The 15,659-nt window shown below is 40.4% G+C and overlaps 2 protein-coding genes across 4 annotated transcripts in view; one reads left to right on the forward strand and one right to left on the reverse strand.

The window, feature by feature from the left end:
• Positions 1-188, reverse strand: part of UTP15 (UTP15 small subunit processome component) — an 18,080-nt gene extending 17,892 nt beyond the window's left edge. The window contains exon 1 of one of the 2 annotated variants that reach the window (XM_072745357.1): positions 97-188. The gene's annotated coding sequence lies outside the window, so the exon portion shown is untranslated. The remainder of the gene's footprint in view (positions 1-96) is intronic. The other variant, XM_072745358.1, reaches the window with a different exon arrangement.
• ANKRA2 (ankyrin repeat family A member 2) lies at positions 181-13,346 on the forward strand. 2 transcript variants are annotated; one of them, XM_025982257.2, is made up of 10 exons: positions 224-484; positions 1,670-1,800; positions 4,352-4,744; positions 5,351-5,509; positions 8,029-8,094; positions 10,404-10,501; positions 10,985-11,110; positions 11,413-11,479; positions 12,002-12,082; positions 12,833-13,346. In XM_025982257.2, the coding sequence occupies exons 3-10, from the start codon at positions 4,456-4,458 to the stop codon at positions 12,886-12,888; spliced, it is 942 nt and encodes a 313-aa protein (XP_025838042.1). In that variant the 5' UTR covers positions 224-484; positions 1,670-1,800; positions 4,352-4,455; the 3' UTR covers positions 12,889-13,346. The 2 variants fall into 2 exon arrangements, with proteins under 2 accessions (XP_025838033.1, XP_025838042.1); XM_025982248.2 differs by lacking the exon at positions 1,670-1,800 and having other exon boundaries at positions 181-484.
• The last annotated feature ends 2,313 nt before the right edge of the window (positions 13,347-15,659 follow it).

Consider the following 15,659-nt stretch of genomic DNA (forward strand, 5'->3'; position numbering starts at 1 on the left):
CGCGGGGACGCAGAGCCACGTTAGGCTCGGCGGCGGCTGCGAAGCCTGCCCCCGCGGCCCTCCCCGCGCCCGCCGCTCCCGGCGCCCCGGGCTCACCTGCCAGGACCGCGCGGGCCTCCCGGGGAGCCGCCGACACTCGGCACCCACGCTCGGGCGCGTCGCACAGCAGTGACGCAACGACGTCGGCTGGCGCGCGTGACGCGGCGCGAGAGGGGCGGGGCCGGGCGGCGTCGCCGCGGTGGCCGGGTCAGGTCTCGTCCAGGGGCCGGCGCTCCGTTGTGCTCGCGCCCCGACGACCGCGCGGCGGCGGGGGGGACCCCGCAGGGCGTTCCGGGGCGGCGACGCGGGGCGTTCCTGCCGCCGGGAGCCGGGACCCGGGAGGAGGTGGCGGAAGTGACGTCACGCTCCCACGCAGCCGGGGCTGGGGGCCTGCGGAGCCCGGGCCCGCAGATGGAAAGGCCCGACGGGCTGTCGGCGGTCGAAGGTAGAGTGGCGGCCCCGCGCCGGTGGGGTGCGCGCCGGGCTGCGGCCCTCGGCGAGCTGGCGGCGGGCGGCGGGGGCGGGGGCGCCTCCTTCCCTTGCAGGCGACCCCGGGCGACCCCAGTCCCGGAGGGGCGGGGCTGCTGCTCCCAGGGCCCCCGGGTCTCCTGGTCCCTGCGCCCCCAGCCGCGCGGCCGGCTCCGTCCTACCCCCCTCCCCGCCCGTCCCTGGAGTCTCGGAGGAGCCGCAGGGCCCATGTTCCCGTCCCCCGCCTCCTCGCCCCGGTTTCCCCCTCCGAGACCCAGAATTCCATTCCGCTTATAAACCCAGATTTATTTTTTTCTTTAAAGACTTTATCTATTTATTCACGGGAGACCCAGGCAGAGGGAGAAGCAGGCTGCATGCAGGGAGCCCGACGCGGGACCTCGGATGCAGGAGTCGAACCCGGGACCCCGGGGTCACGCCCTGGGTCGAAGGCGGGCGCTTCATTGCTGAGCCACCGGGGCTGCCCTGTTTATTTATTTTTAAGGATTTTGTTTACTTATTCATGCGAGACACAGAGAGAGAGGCAGAGACCTAGGCAGAGGGAGGAGCAGGCTCCATTCAGGGAGCCCGATAGGGGACTCGATCCGGGGTCTCCAGGATCACACCCTGGGCCCAAGGCAGGTGCCCAATGATGAGCCCCGCAGGTGTCCAAGTTTGTATGATTTTTTAATAAAATATTGTATTTATTTATTCATGAGACACAAGAGAGAGAGGCAGAGGGAGAAGCAGGCTCCATGCAGGGGCCCAGAGGCAGGACTCGAACCCAGGACCCCAGGGTCACGCCCTGCGTGGAAGGCGGGCGCTCCACCGCTGGGCCACCAGAGCTGCCCTGTTTATTTATTTTTAAGGATTTTATTATTCATGCGAGACACAGAGAGAGAGAGGCAGAGACACAGGCAGAGGGAGAAGCAGGCTCCATGCAGGGAGGTCCACGCAGGACTTGAACTCGGGACCCTGGAATCAGGCCCTGGGCCCAAGGCAGGCGCTCCACCACTGAGCTCCCCAGGGATCACCTAAACCCAGTTTTACGATGTTGAAGATGTTTCCAGCCACAAAGAATATTAGAGATGTCTATTTCAACCATCTAAATTGTATAAAGTAATAAAATGACTCTCAGAAATCGTATTGTTTTTGTTCCATCCAGGGTCGCACAGGTAGTGAGTGGTGATGTCGAGAAGAAGGTGAAGCTGAAGCTCATTTAGCAAAGCCTTCGCTGGGCATCTTGCAGGATCATTTCAGGATAGAAAAGAATATGGAAACGATGTCAAAGTTCAGGTCAGGAAGCGTTTCTGGAACACCTGATAGCATCACACCCTGCCTTGTATGCGGAGATTAGTAGTGGTCTCCATCCTACATCCCATGTCTTGGGAGTTAAGTGGAAATTTTCAAGAGAATGATAAAATACTGAAAATAGAAATAAGTGCATTGTGCTAAGAGAGCTTAGGACCCTTGCTCTGCGCAGGGGTCTGTGGGAGATGGTTCTTCTCTCAGAAAACAGTTCATATCTTGAGATACATTTTTAAAGCCCTTTGCTCCTCCGTCTCCATTTGAATCATATAGCTCATTTTCTGTTCTGGTTTCCATCTTTCCTTTTGCTGAAGTATGTTGACTTTGTTACCTGTTACTCCTGTTACTCTTTTTATCACTATTGTTACTATTTGTTATTTCTTCAGCCTTGTCCCTTGGAAGTTTGGATTAGTATAGTGCTGCTTCTTATTTTAGTGGTCAAGGTAATGTAGCCAAATCCCGGGATGGGTCCACCATAATATACAAGCTCCCGTTTCCTCTTCTCTACATAGGAAAGAACAGTTAACTACCATCACTACTCAAAGGATTGTTATAAGGATCAATCTTGAAAAATGTTTTAAAACCGAAAATAGTGGTCATATGTAAATGTATGGTTTGCCAGCCTCTGTTCCACTGTGATCCTAATGCATTTTTTTTTTAAGATTTTACTTATTTATTTGAGAGAGAGAGAGAGAGCAAAAGCAGGGGAGCATCAGAGGGAGAGGGAGAAGCAGGCTCTCTGCTGAGCAAGCAGCCCGATGTGGGACTGAATCCCAGAACCCTGGAATCATGACCTGAGCCAAAGGCAGGCACTTAACCAACTGAGCTACCCAAGCAGTCCTGCATTTTTCTTTTTAAATTCCAATTTTAAAACACCCTGCACCCTCTCAAAATTCCTAAGAGGCAGTAAACCCTAAATAAAAAGATGAACCAAATGTTTTGATTTTCTTCCTGTCTCAGGGATTATATGCATTGGGTATTTATAATCTTGGAATTCTTAATTTTTTTAAAGCAGTTTTAGGTACAATAATGAAATTTTCTTGAAATTATATTAAGGTTCTTAGGGAAGTACCAATGATTACTAAAAATGAATTATAAAACAGTAGTAAATGATTCCATAACAGGTGTACTTATAGTCTATGCTTTGAGAGTTTGCATTTATTGAATTCATGCCTTGATTACCTATATTTGAAAAAAAAAGTTCTTATAATTAATTCTTATTTCTTAATACTTTTTACAGAAATTGAGATCTAAAATTTCTAGTTTGATCCTAATACCCTAGAGATGATAAAGCAAAGGAAGCCAATCTATAATCTGTTTGTATAGTAACAGTTTTCATAAAAACCTATATTAAGTTACTACCATTTGAACTGAACAAAAACTGATAAAAAGTATATCTTCAGTTCATCATAACCAAAACTTGGTAAAGCCTGTAACCATCCAAGAATCACAGGTGTTGTAGATGCTAGTAGGCATGGGTACAACATGAGTTCTATCTTAAATTCAAACTGAGAGCCACTTGTAAACATAGCATATTAAAAGATGAAGTATAGGTAAGCATTTAAAGTATTCATGAAAGGTTTTTTTTAAAAGAAAGATTTTATTTATTTATTTATGAGAGGCAGAGAGAGAGGCAGAGACACAGGCAAGGGGAGAAACAGGCTCCCTGCAGGGAGCCCAATGTGGGACTTGATCCCAGGACCCCCGGATCATGACCTGAACCAAAGGCAGGTGCTCAGCCACTGAGCCACCCAGGTGTCCCAAAAAGGTTTTTTTGTGTTTTTTTTTTTTTTAATTTTTAGCCATTTTAATTAATGAAATGAAGTCTTGGCACTTGAACATTAGAGGTGGTTTAAAGGACCTAATAGTCAATGAAAAGATCACTCATTTGAACTGTGAAAACAACAAATGCCAAATTTTGAGAAAAAGATGCTATTAGGAATTTTTTATGGTGTTTGGTCTCAGCAGGAACTAGCTTCTTTCCATCTTAGTGAAGTGCCTCCAAGTACTCTGTAGGCTTCTGCAATAGCAGGAATTTTGGGTAGTTCTGGAGGCCGGAAGTCTAAGATCACGGTGCCAGCATGGTTGTGTTCTGGTGAGGGCCCTCTTCCTGGTTCATAGCTGCCATCTTCTAGGTCTATTCTAACTTGGTAAAAGAACATGAAAGTTTATTTTCATTGTTAGCTTGATCTTCTGTCCATTTGGCAATGTTCAGGAATAGGAAAGGGGAGAAAAGAGTAAAATTTGTTGGAACCTAGTGAGGAAGGTGAGAGTGTTCCTGTACTTAAGTTGGTCTTTACCAAGATCCTGTGAGGTTAATAGTGACACCTCCATTTCCAGGTGAGACTGAGGTTTAGAGAGGTTGAGGGACGTACAGGTTCACACAGCTAACAAGTGGTAAAGCTTGGATTCACACCCAGGTTTCTGCCTCCGAACATTGAATGCTTATTATTATGTTTAGGTGCTTATGAGAGCACTCTTTGCGTACTTTGAATACTTTTACCTAAGTTGATACAATATTTTTAATTTTTTTTTTCAGATTTTTCAATATCTGAATTCCAAGAACACACTGGATACCACTCCTATAAAACAAAGAGGAAATCATGAAGGAATGTTTTAATTATTGAAACTACAATTGAAATCATGGCTACATCAGCAAATCTGGATATTGGAGCCCAGCTGATAGTGGAAGAGTGTCCCAGCAGTTACAGTCTAACTGGCATGCCGGATATTAAAATAGAACATCAGCTGGACTCAAACGCAGAAGAAGGATCAGTTCAGGGTGTTGCCATGGGAATGAAATTCATATTACCTAACCGATTTGATATGAACGTGTGTTCAAGATTTGTGAAGTCCTTAAATGAAGAGGATAGTAAAAATATTCAAGATCAGGTTAACTCTGACCTGGAAGTGGCATCTGTCCTATTTAAAGGTTGAAAGTTATGGTATAAATATCTGCATTTGTTTTTGTTTTTCTTTGTGTTCATTTTTTCCCCCCATTCTAAACATGAGATTTTTGAGTTTGAGAAGAGAGTTTGGAAGTCGTCTTTTAATATGATTTTTCTAGAATCACACCAAAATAATTTCATGTTACATGATGTATATGTTGATTTTTTTTTAAATTTTCTTGCTTGACTTTATTTACAAATTAAAATACCCTTTTAATTATAGGAGAAAAAATTATTTATGCCTTTTAAGAAATGAATTATCTTAAATTCCCTATTCCATGAATATTTGATTAGCATCAGCTTCCCATGCTTTAATGCAGTTAAGTTTGTCATCACTTTTGTAGACTTACTTTAATAACGATCTATTGAATAAAAAAAAAACTGATCTCAGAATAAAATTGCTCAAAATTAGTATAGATTTTTCTGATACTTTCATGTGATAATACATTTTATAGCAAAGAATATCACTTAAGAAACAGTTGAAGATGTACCTCACATATTTCTTTTTTAATGTAAACATTGACATAGAAATTTTGAAATGTTTTGTCATTAAAATATTGTTTCAATGTGTTCAAATTTATTTTACTTAGCGGAATGCAATATCCATACATCTCCTTCTCCGGGAATTCAAGTAAGACATGTCTACACTCCCTCTACAACAAAGCACTTCTCACCCATAAAACAATCAACTACTTTGACCAACAAACACAGAGGAAATGAAGTCTCAACCACACCTCTATTAGCAAATTGTAAGTATTTCCCACTAATGTACTCAAATATTCTTATTACTAGTATGATACTTTCAAAAGTTTGGCTTTGAAACGTTATTTTCTTTAAATGCATATCCTATTTTGGAAAGCTTACGTGATGTCTTAATAGTTTCACTAATTTAAATTTTTTTTACAATTTTACTGCATAATCGACTATTTTCATGTTTTATATTGAAAAATGGAAATTTTTTTTTTTTGAAAAATGAAAATTTTAATATAGACTTTATACAGGTTTATACAGATACAGGTTTATATTTGTTTATACACATACAGATTTTATACAGGTTTTCTTTTTTTTTTTTTAAGATTTTATTTATTTATTCATGAGACACACACACACACACACACACACACACAGAGGCAGAGACACAGGCAGAGGGAGAAGCAGGCTCCATGCAGGGAGCCCGATGTGGGACTCAATCCCGGGTCTCCAGGATCATGCCCTGGGCTGAAGGTGGCGCTAAACCGCTGAGCTACCCAGGCTGCCCTCTTTTTTTTTTTTTTTAAGGGGAAGAGGGGAGCTATGGAGGGAGAGGGAGAGAGAATCTTTTTTTTTTTTTTTTTTTTAATTTTTTTTTTTTTTTTTAATTTTTATTTATTTACGATAGTCACAGAGAGATAGAGAGAGAGGCAGAGACACAGGCAGAGGGAGAAGCAGGCTCCATGCACCGGGAGCCCGACGTGGGATTCGATCCCGGGTCTCCAGGATCGCGCCCTGGGCCAAAGGCAGGCGCCAAACCGCTGCGCCACCCAGGGATCCCCATGGGAGAGAGAATCTTAAGCAGGCTCCACACCCAGCTCTGAGCTGTTGCAGGGTTCAATCTCAGGACCCTGAGATCATGACCCTGCAGTCATGACCGGAGCCTAAATCAAGAGTTAGACACTTAACAGCCACCCAGATGCCCTTACAGGTTTTCTTTCTTTAAACCTTTGGAGTCTTACTATAACAATTTGTATTCTCAACTTTGTGCACACTAAGACATTGTGAGTGTTTTTCTGTTCTTGGAGTGCAAGGCTTTACATTTTACTTATAAATGTAAATTTATAAATTTACTTATAAATTAGATCAGTGCTCAGCTAGTGATTTATAGTAAAACCTGGAATGTTACTACAGTAATTTTGAATTTGACTATAATTGTGCATGTGAATATGAAATTAACCCTTTTAAAACCTTGAATCTACAATTTTTTAAAGTACAGAATCATTCTATAAGAAACAAAATTTAAAAAAAGAAAAAGAAACAAAATAAAGTTTTTCTATATAAATCAGAAAACATTCTGTATAGCGTAGGTATGTTAATGAGACAAAACCAGTTAGCAGTTTGATGTTAGGAACTGTATATGACTATATAATGTAAATGCATCTATATTTTAAAGCATGGTGAGATACATGTTTTTACTTTGGAAACACTGTATCCCTCCTGATTTTGAATCACATGTATAACATTTAAGCCAGGAGGAGTTCATGACTCTTACTTCACCTCTTAGCCATTTTTCTTTTTTTTTTTTTAAGATTTTTTTTTTAATTATTTATTTATGATAGTCACAGAGAGAGAGGCAGAGACACAGGCAGAGGGAGAAGCAGGCTCCATGCACCGGGAGCCCGATGTGGGATTCGATCCCGGGTCTCCAGGATCACGCCCTGGGCCAAAGGCAGGCGCCAAACCGCTGCGCCACCCAGGGATCCCTTAGCCATTTTTCTTCTACTTAACTAGATTTGCATGGGCTTCGTAATTGCTTTCCTTTGTATTAAGGCCACTCAGTCATACGGCTGAAGTCAAGGATCAAGTGATACTAATTTTTAAGATGAACCCTCATAGAATAGGGCCTGTTCAGTTTTATTTTAAAATAAAGATGTTATCTTAAAAAATAAATACATGAACAAATGGATGGATGAGTAAATGAATAAATAAAATAAAGACATTGTTCTAAAATAGTCTAACCATGATACTTTCGAACTGAAAAGAAACACCTAGAGATCATGCGGTTCATATCCCTCATGTTATAGACAAACGGTCAATCATTTATTCAAGGTCACACAGCTAATTAGCCATAACTACTCTGCATTCAAGAATTTACTCTGAAAGTCATTTTTCCATTTACTACTCAATCCAAAAGTTAAGAAGAACTCATGGAGTCTTGAAATGATAATATTTGGGATTTGTGTTTAGACCCCAAATCCTCATAAGTTTGGATATTGAATTAGCATTTTAAAATTAAATACCTAACCCATTTCTTTTATTGATAAGACAATTTGTGTTCATAACAGCATATTCATTGATAACAGTACTTTCCAGATGTCAGAATTCCGTTTAACATATATCATTTCTCAGATACAGAATGGCTACTTGTAATGTTAGAATATATTTTAAATTACATTTTTTTAAACAATAATAGTTTTTGTTTTAGAAAAGAGAAGTGCTACACAAAAATGAATGACATGATGAAAGTGTACCCTGCAGGTAGGAAAACATGAAGCTTTTTGTGGTATCATTTCAGCCTTATCTGTTCACCAGTTGGCCGCCCAGGGAGAGATGCTCTATCTAGCTACTCGGATTGAACAAGGTAATAGCCTGTCTTTTTAAATGTACTTAAACATATTTAATCAGATTTATTTTATTTTTGTTGTTTTAATACTGGAAGGTATAAAAACAAAACGAAAAAATAGTCACATAATCTCACCAGGCAGATAATTCTATAGATAGGAAAAATAAATGAATAAATAAAGTATGACAAAGTATTAAAGTTACAGCCTCCCTTATCACCCCAGCCTTTTGCCCAAAAGCAAACATGAATTTCTTATGTTTTCAGGAAACTCTTTTAGAAAGCATTCCTGCTTAATTTTGGAGTTATGTGTGAAAATATATATGTGCTTTTTGTTATGTACACAAGAGGGAAAATACTACGCACACTGCATTGCGCTTTTTTTCATTTAATATTTTGGAGATCTTTCCATATGACCACATGAAGAATGATTTCATTCTTTTTTAAGAGGTTCATAATTTTGCACTGTATTGCTGCATACACATATACTGTGTTTTTATTTTGTAACTAGTCCCCTTGGTGGTTGTTCCAGTTTTTTGTTATTAAATAACATTCTTGTTGGCCTCCTTTTTAATTCCTACTAGTTCATATGCTGGGTCAAAAGGATATGGGTTTTCTTTTTTCTTTTTTTTAAATATTTATTTGCTTATTTATTCCTGAGAGACAGAGACACAGGCAGAGACACAGGCAGAGGGAGAAGCAGGCTCCTCTCAGAGAGTCCGATGTGGGACTTGATCCCACGACCCCGGGGTCACGACCTGAGCCATAGGCAGATGCTCAACCACTGAGCCACCCAGGTGTCCCAGGATATGGATTTTCACCTTTTTTTTAAAATATTTTATTTATTTTTTCATGAGAGACACAGAGAGAGAGAGGCAGAGACACAGGCAGAGGGAGAAACAGGCTCCATGCAGGGAGCCCGACATGGGACTCGATCCCGAGACTCCGGGATCACACCCTGGGCCGAAGGCAGACGTTAAACTGCTGAGCCACCCAGGGATCCCCAGATTTTCACTTTTATATATATTGCCAGATATTTGTCCTATCCTCATACCAGAGTTAACTCTGGTGAAAAGTGGTATCTCAGACTTGTTGTGTTTAGATTCTTAAAATTAGGGTCGATTTAAGCCTTTTGGTATGTGAACTGCCTAAAATTTATTGATTTATATGACCTCAACTAAATTAAAGAAATTTACATTTTGTTGTTTATGTTGCTTTTTTTCTTTTTTTTTTTTTTAAACCAGTTTGTCATTTTCCTTTGATTTTCATGTTCTCAACAAAAGCTTAGCATTTTGTAGTGGTAAATTTCCTTTTTCCTTGTTAACTTCTGAGTTTTATATCCTGCTTTGAAAGGATTTTCTACTTCAAGATTATAAGTAAATTCACCCCTTATTCTAGAATTTCTGTGGTTTCTTTTTTTACATTTCAATCTTTGACGCATATGGAATGTTTTGATGTAATGAGATACAGAGCAAGTTGTACTCTGATTTTCATTTTTCACAAAGTTAGCAGTTGTCCCAACATTATTGATTGAATACAGGGTACGTGATTTAAAAGGTTGTTTTTTTTCTTTTTAATTGTGCCATTCTTTTATAAGACATGCTTCATTAGTATATTTGTTTATAAATACTTGAAGTTTCATTCTCAGTCTTCTAAATAAATTTAGGGGAAAACTGTGGACTTTATAACTAGTAGATTGAATCTAGGAAGCAAAATGGAGTTCAAGGTAGAATTACATGGTACTGTGTTTCAGATTATTCAGTCTTCATGCAAATAATATTGTTAGCAAACCAGCAAGAGTGAAAAAAATTCCAAGGCAGCAGTGCTAGCTGTAGAGTAGAATATGGCTTTAATAAGATTTTGGGGTTTTTACAATGCATATTTATATAATTCTAAGGGCTGTCATATAATCTCATTTTGTGTTTCTGCCAACTACGCTTTGAGATAAGCGAAGTATCATTCGGTGCATTAGACAAATGAAGTGCTGTGCCTAGAACCACACTGCTACAAAGTGACAGAGCCAGGGCTCAGACTGTGGTTCCCTGATTCTGAGTCCATCTTCTGTGGACTGCCTTGTGCCCAGCATTATGTCATGCCTGGTAGTTTATACGTCAGAGAATATGCTATTTGAACTGAGTTGTGTGTATGGAAGCACATTTTAATACATTCAGACAACAGGTTATAGCACATAATAGGACTGCAGCTAATAGTAAGCAGGAAGTGAACCTCACTGAATAGTGCAAGCCACCTTTTAGAATGCCAGTATTTGCATAATGATCTTAATAGATGGTTGGTAAATTAGATGACAAAAGTTGTTTTCTTTTAAATAGAAAATGTTATCAATCACACGGACGAAGAAGGATTTACCCCTCTGATGTGGGCTGCAGCACACGGGCAAATAGCTGTGGTAGAGTTTCTCCTTCAGAATGTAAGGAAAATGCCTCGGAAACGTATACGTGTAGTTATTAAGTCTTGAGTAAAGATTTTGTATCTCCAGCCAATTAGATATGATGGGAGAGGATCCAAAAAATTTTGTGTGCTTTTCATATTCTTATGGAACTTGGATCTAGTTGGGCAGACAAGATTAATCATACGTGCAATGGCCAGAGAATTTCATGCCCAGTCCCTCGAAGTGCAGTGGGAACAAAAGCACTGTCGGCCCCGTAGGAGAACTTCATGGGGGAGATACAGTTTAACTCTGGAGTGAGAGGATAGTTAGCCCTGAGATGGAGGAAGGAAGGAAGGCCTCCAGGCAACCTTGACAATAAGAGCATCCATGAGTAGAAGTTTGTGTTATTAACCCCAGAACATTACTTGACCTAAATACTGAACTGTAATTCTTATTGACAGAAATAACAATATTCTTGTTTATATGAATTGAAAAGTCTTTTATCTCCACTTGACACTCCAGGGTGCTGATCCCCAGCTTTTAGGAAAAGGTCGAGAAAGTGCACTCTCATTGGCATGTAGTAAAGGCTACACAGATATTGTCAAAATGCTGCTTGATTGTGGAGTTGATGTAAATGAATATGATTGGGTGAGTCTCTGATACTGATTTTTAAAATACTGTAATAAATTCTAGGAACTATTTAGTTTGGAGAGACATAATAAATTTTACCAAACATTTGGAAAAATAATTAACTTAGCCAATTAAACACATGGAAGAAAAAGTTAATGGCACAAACTCAATTATTGCTTCTGATCTAGTCTTCACAAAAATATGAAAATTGCCTTAAACTACTTTTACATGCCCAGTTCTTAGTAAAACTTCTCACAGCAACATTAAATTATTCAGATCTTGGTCACCTTGAAAAACTAAATCACCTTTTCCTTTTGCAGAATGGAGGGACACCTTTGCTTTATGCTGTACATGGAAATCATGTTAAATGTGTAAAAATGCTTTTAGGTAAGCCAATAAAAGTGAAAATGTTTAGAAAATACCATGTGAGGACTTTAATTTTTTTACAAGCTGGCCTCCCCTGCTATTACTCAGGAGAATCATTAACTATTATTAACTATGTCAGTCCTGCTGCAGCACCCGCTACCAGAGTTGCCCAGGTGAGGAGCAGCTCCATCCTGCAGCGCGCCAGTGCTTAGAGCGTTTGTCTCTGTTGCTTTCCTTTCGAGGGTCAGATCTGGATCAGGTCTGAAGCTGTTGTCCTTTGCTCTGTCCGCAGTGTTTTCATGCCTTACTTTTGTCTGCGGTTGTTGATGAGTTTCAGCTGTTACAGAGGATGCCTGTGTGTTTGGTGTGTCTTCCTCCTGACTCACCAAAGTGAATTCTGTGTACTTCATGTACTCTGTACTTTGTCAGACCATCCCGAAAATACGCAGTTTGCTGAAAATCTGTCCTACTACACGAGCCAGTAATAGACAAACACATCTACATTTTCATTTTATTTATGCAGATTTTTCTATTTTGATACAGAAAATGGAGCTGACCCAACAATTGAAACTGACTCTGGGTATAATTCTATGGATTTAGCTGTAGCCTTGGGCTATAGAAGTGGTAAGTATTTTAGAACGATCAGGTTTTATTTTAGTTGGTAAAGCTCTATAAACAGTACAGACTAGCAGTCTAAACTATTTTCATCACTTATAGTCATAAAACATGGCATGTCATCCTAACTCCTGACATTAACTTTTAACTGTGGGCAAAATCAACAAATTCTTAAGGTCTAGGAGTGAGTTTATTACTGTTACTTTTCACCAACCCAAAAATTATTTGCTACAAGTACACACCTATTTACACACAAGATTTAACATTTTTGTATCAAATTACTTATAAAATGTTTGATAGTTGCCCTTTCTCTGCTCTTTAGAACACACTCTGTACAAGAACAGAATCCACCACCACCCCCCCTCCATGCCCTCCCTGGTTTCTTACGTAGTTGACCCTCCTTTCTAGTCTGCCTGACTTGCGGCCCCCCTTTCCTCTCTGTGGCAGTTTCATATTTGCTAAGACGAATTTGCTCATTAAACATTTTGTTGTATTTTAAAAAAGAAAAAAAAAAAGAACAGAATCCAATAGCTTGGACAATTACTAAGTCAGTGACAGAAGAAGTAACTTAAGTAACCAAGTGTTACGTTGCAATCTCGACCATCCTCAGACTAGGAGTATGTATCACCCAGAATATATCCTCAGAATATGAGGAATGACTTTATTTTAAGGAAGAGTTGATGTTAAGTTGAATTTGATAGTTCTGTGTAAAATTTTGTGATCAATCTGCTGTGGTATTGATAAACCTGTCTGTTCTAGTTCAACAGGTTATCGAGTCACATTTACTGAAGCTGCTTCAGAATATCAAGGAGTAGACATAGTTGTCAGGAAGTGTTGTCTGCCCTTCCACTTACTTTTTGGCTCTTATAAATGGTAGTTTTGTTTACTTATAAATTTTTACCTCAGTTGCAAAATTTACTGGTTTTAGTAAGTTTTAATAAATATTCCTCTGAGTAATTCACTGGTTTATAATAAAATTAATGTTGATGCTTTTTTATAAATGTGTTTTACTGCATATTTAAAATTATAAATTAATGTTTTGTGGCATGTAAATTTTTATGGTACAGATAGTTATCTGTCTTTGTATCAAGTGCTGTAATTTAACATTTTCAAAAATTATCTACCCTTTCATCTTTACTCTTGTATTAATTCATTGACTTCACACAGATTTGCTATAAATCTAAAGGAAAAAAATTTGTTATTGTTGAATTTAAAAATGCACAGTGTGATTGTTTACAAAATGATGTTATAAATAAAGTACTTTTTTCTGTTAGTTTGCATGCTAGTTTTTTTTAATTTTATATGATGATTAAGGGATTACTTCAGGATTTTTACTTTAACCCTTCTGTCTTATGAGGACACTCCATTAGATCAAACAATAGAGTAAAATCAAATGTAAAACAGTCAATGAAGACTTGACTGTTATTTTTACAAGTATATTAAGAATAATTTTCTCTTGTAAATAAGTTTTCAGTAGGAAATATAAGTCCTTCAATAAAAGTCAGATATTCTTTAATTCCAGTAAATGAGCAGTATAAACCTGTGTTACACCAAAATCTAAAAAAGAGAGCTGTTGGCTGGAATTTGGCTTGACCAGTGAGTGTAAGACTTGGGTTACTCACTTCATCTGGAAAATAGATGTTGTGATCATCAGTTGTGATACTTTGGTTGTAAGCCATATACAGTCACCTAATTGAAGCAAAAGGGAATTAAGGAAAGACACAAAATGGAGAGGAAAGCTCAAGAAGCAGGCAATAGCAAGGACGGAAACTAGGCCAGGGGTCTCAATCAGGAAAATCATGGCCAGTTATGGTGGATGCCGCCTTGGTAACGTTTAGCTTAAAATCCATTGTTTATCATTGTGCTCAAGATTTAAGTTCCTAGGAGTCAGAAATGTAGCATGGGATATAAATATCATACTACGTTGATTTTGGAGGGAGAAGGGGATGACTGGTTAGCAATCCACCATTGCCCCCAGACTACCTGGAATGCAAGAAGCAGAGGCTGCCAGAAGGAAAACCACAGAGAAAAGAGAAAAATAATGGATGTTCCTTCCAAAGGCCGTCCAGAATCATGTGAAAACATACTAGTGTTTCATCCATTGTCAGGCATATATTTTAAATCAATTTTCTAGCACTTCTGATGGACTTAACCCAAGACCATTAACCCTTCCATTTGGTTCCTTATTAATGATACATACCCATGAAATTTTAGTTCATATTTATAGTATAAGGTAACAAAATCCAGTGATCCATTTGGGCATGTCCCAACTGCTTTCCACAACTGAAAAGCAGCCCAAGTGACTTAAGCTGGAATGGAATCTAAAATAACCACTTTTTTTAAAGAAGCATAAATAAATAAATAAATAACCACTTTGCTCCTGCTCTGATTCTTAAATCAACAGATCTCAGAAATATCTTAAAGAAAATTCCCCTTTCCAGGGCACGTGGGTGGCTTAGCGGTTGAGTGTCTGCCTTTGGCTTAGGGTGTGATCCCAGGGTCCTGGGATCAAGTCCTGCATCCGGCTCCTTGCAGGGAGCCTGCTTTTTCCCTCTGTTTATGTCTCTGCCTCTCTTCTCTGTGTCCTCATGAATAAAATCTTTAACAACAACAAAAAAAAGTCAAGTGCCTCTTATGTAGTATTTACTGATTTCACAAATATTTATTCAGAACTTATGTACCAGACACTGCTTGATGTGAGGATAAAATACTGAGTAAAGACAAGACACAGTCTTACCATCATAAGTACTTGCTCCCTAGTATTAAGGCTCATTATCTCCAGTGTGAAATACGTTGATAATAAATCCAGCGCCTTAGTTTACTGAGCAACTACACAGACCAAAAAAATTACTCTATTCAGAAACTTTCATAACATATCTCGGACCTTTAAAAGCCTCAATTATCTGTTCCTCTGCTCCAAGACGAGGACCCTCAGCCCCAGAAAGTCACTGGATTTCACCAAGGATTTCACTAAAACAAGGTAAAACCTTCCCTTTTTGAAGTCTGCAAAATGTGTTAAGGTCCTTGCCTTCCCAGGAAACAACCTTCCTGGGAGGCTTGGGGGCCTCAGTGGTTGAGCCTCTGCCTGTGGCCCAGGTGGTGACCCCGGGGTTCCTGGATCGAGCCGGCATCAGGTCCCTGCATGGAGCCTGCTTCTCCCTCTGCCTGAGTCTCTGCCTCTCTGTGTGTGTCTCTCCTAAATACATAAAATCTTAACAAAAGAAAAAAGAAAGGAATCGCTATCTTCATCTTCTCTAAAGGTAAAGGCCCCGCAGATACAAGGCAGGTGGGGCACCGCTTGGCCCTCCGTGCACCTGTGCCCGGGAGGAGGGGGGGCGGGGGCGCTGACCCCGGGGGCCGCGGGTCCCCCCCCCCGGCCCCCCCCCCCCCCCCCCGTTTCTGTGCAGCCTGCGAGACAAGCAGGTGCCTGAGTGGCCTTCCGAGGGTGGAGGGAGCTGCCCCGCGACTTCCAGGGGGCAGGGCCCTGGGGGCGGCCTCCCTCCCCGGCCCGCACCCCGCCGAGTGGCCTGGCCATGGCTGCAGCCCTGGACCCCGACGCCCCACCAGGCCACGCCCCTGCCCCCCC

Source organism: Vulpes vulpes, unplaced genomic scaffold (assembly GCF_048418805.1).
Source record: "Vulpes vulpes isolate BD-2025 unplaced genomic scaffold, VulVul3 u000000652, whole genome shotgun sequence".
Lineage (NCBI taxonomy): Eukaryota > Metazoa > Chordata > Mammalia > Carnivora > Canidae > Vulpes > Vulpes vulpes.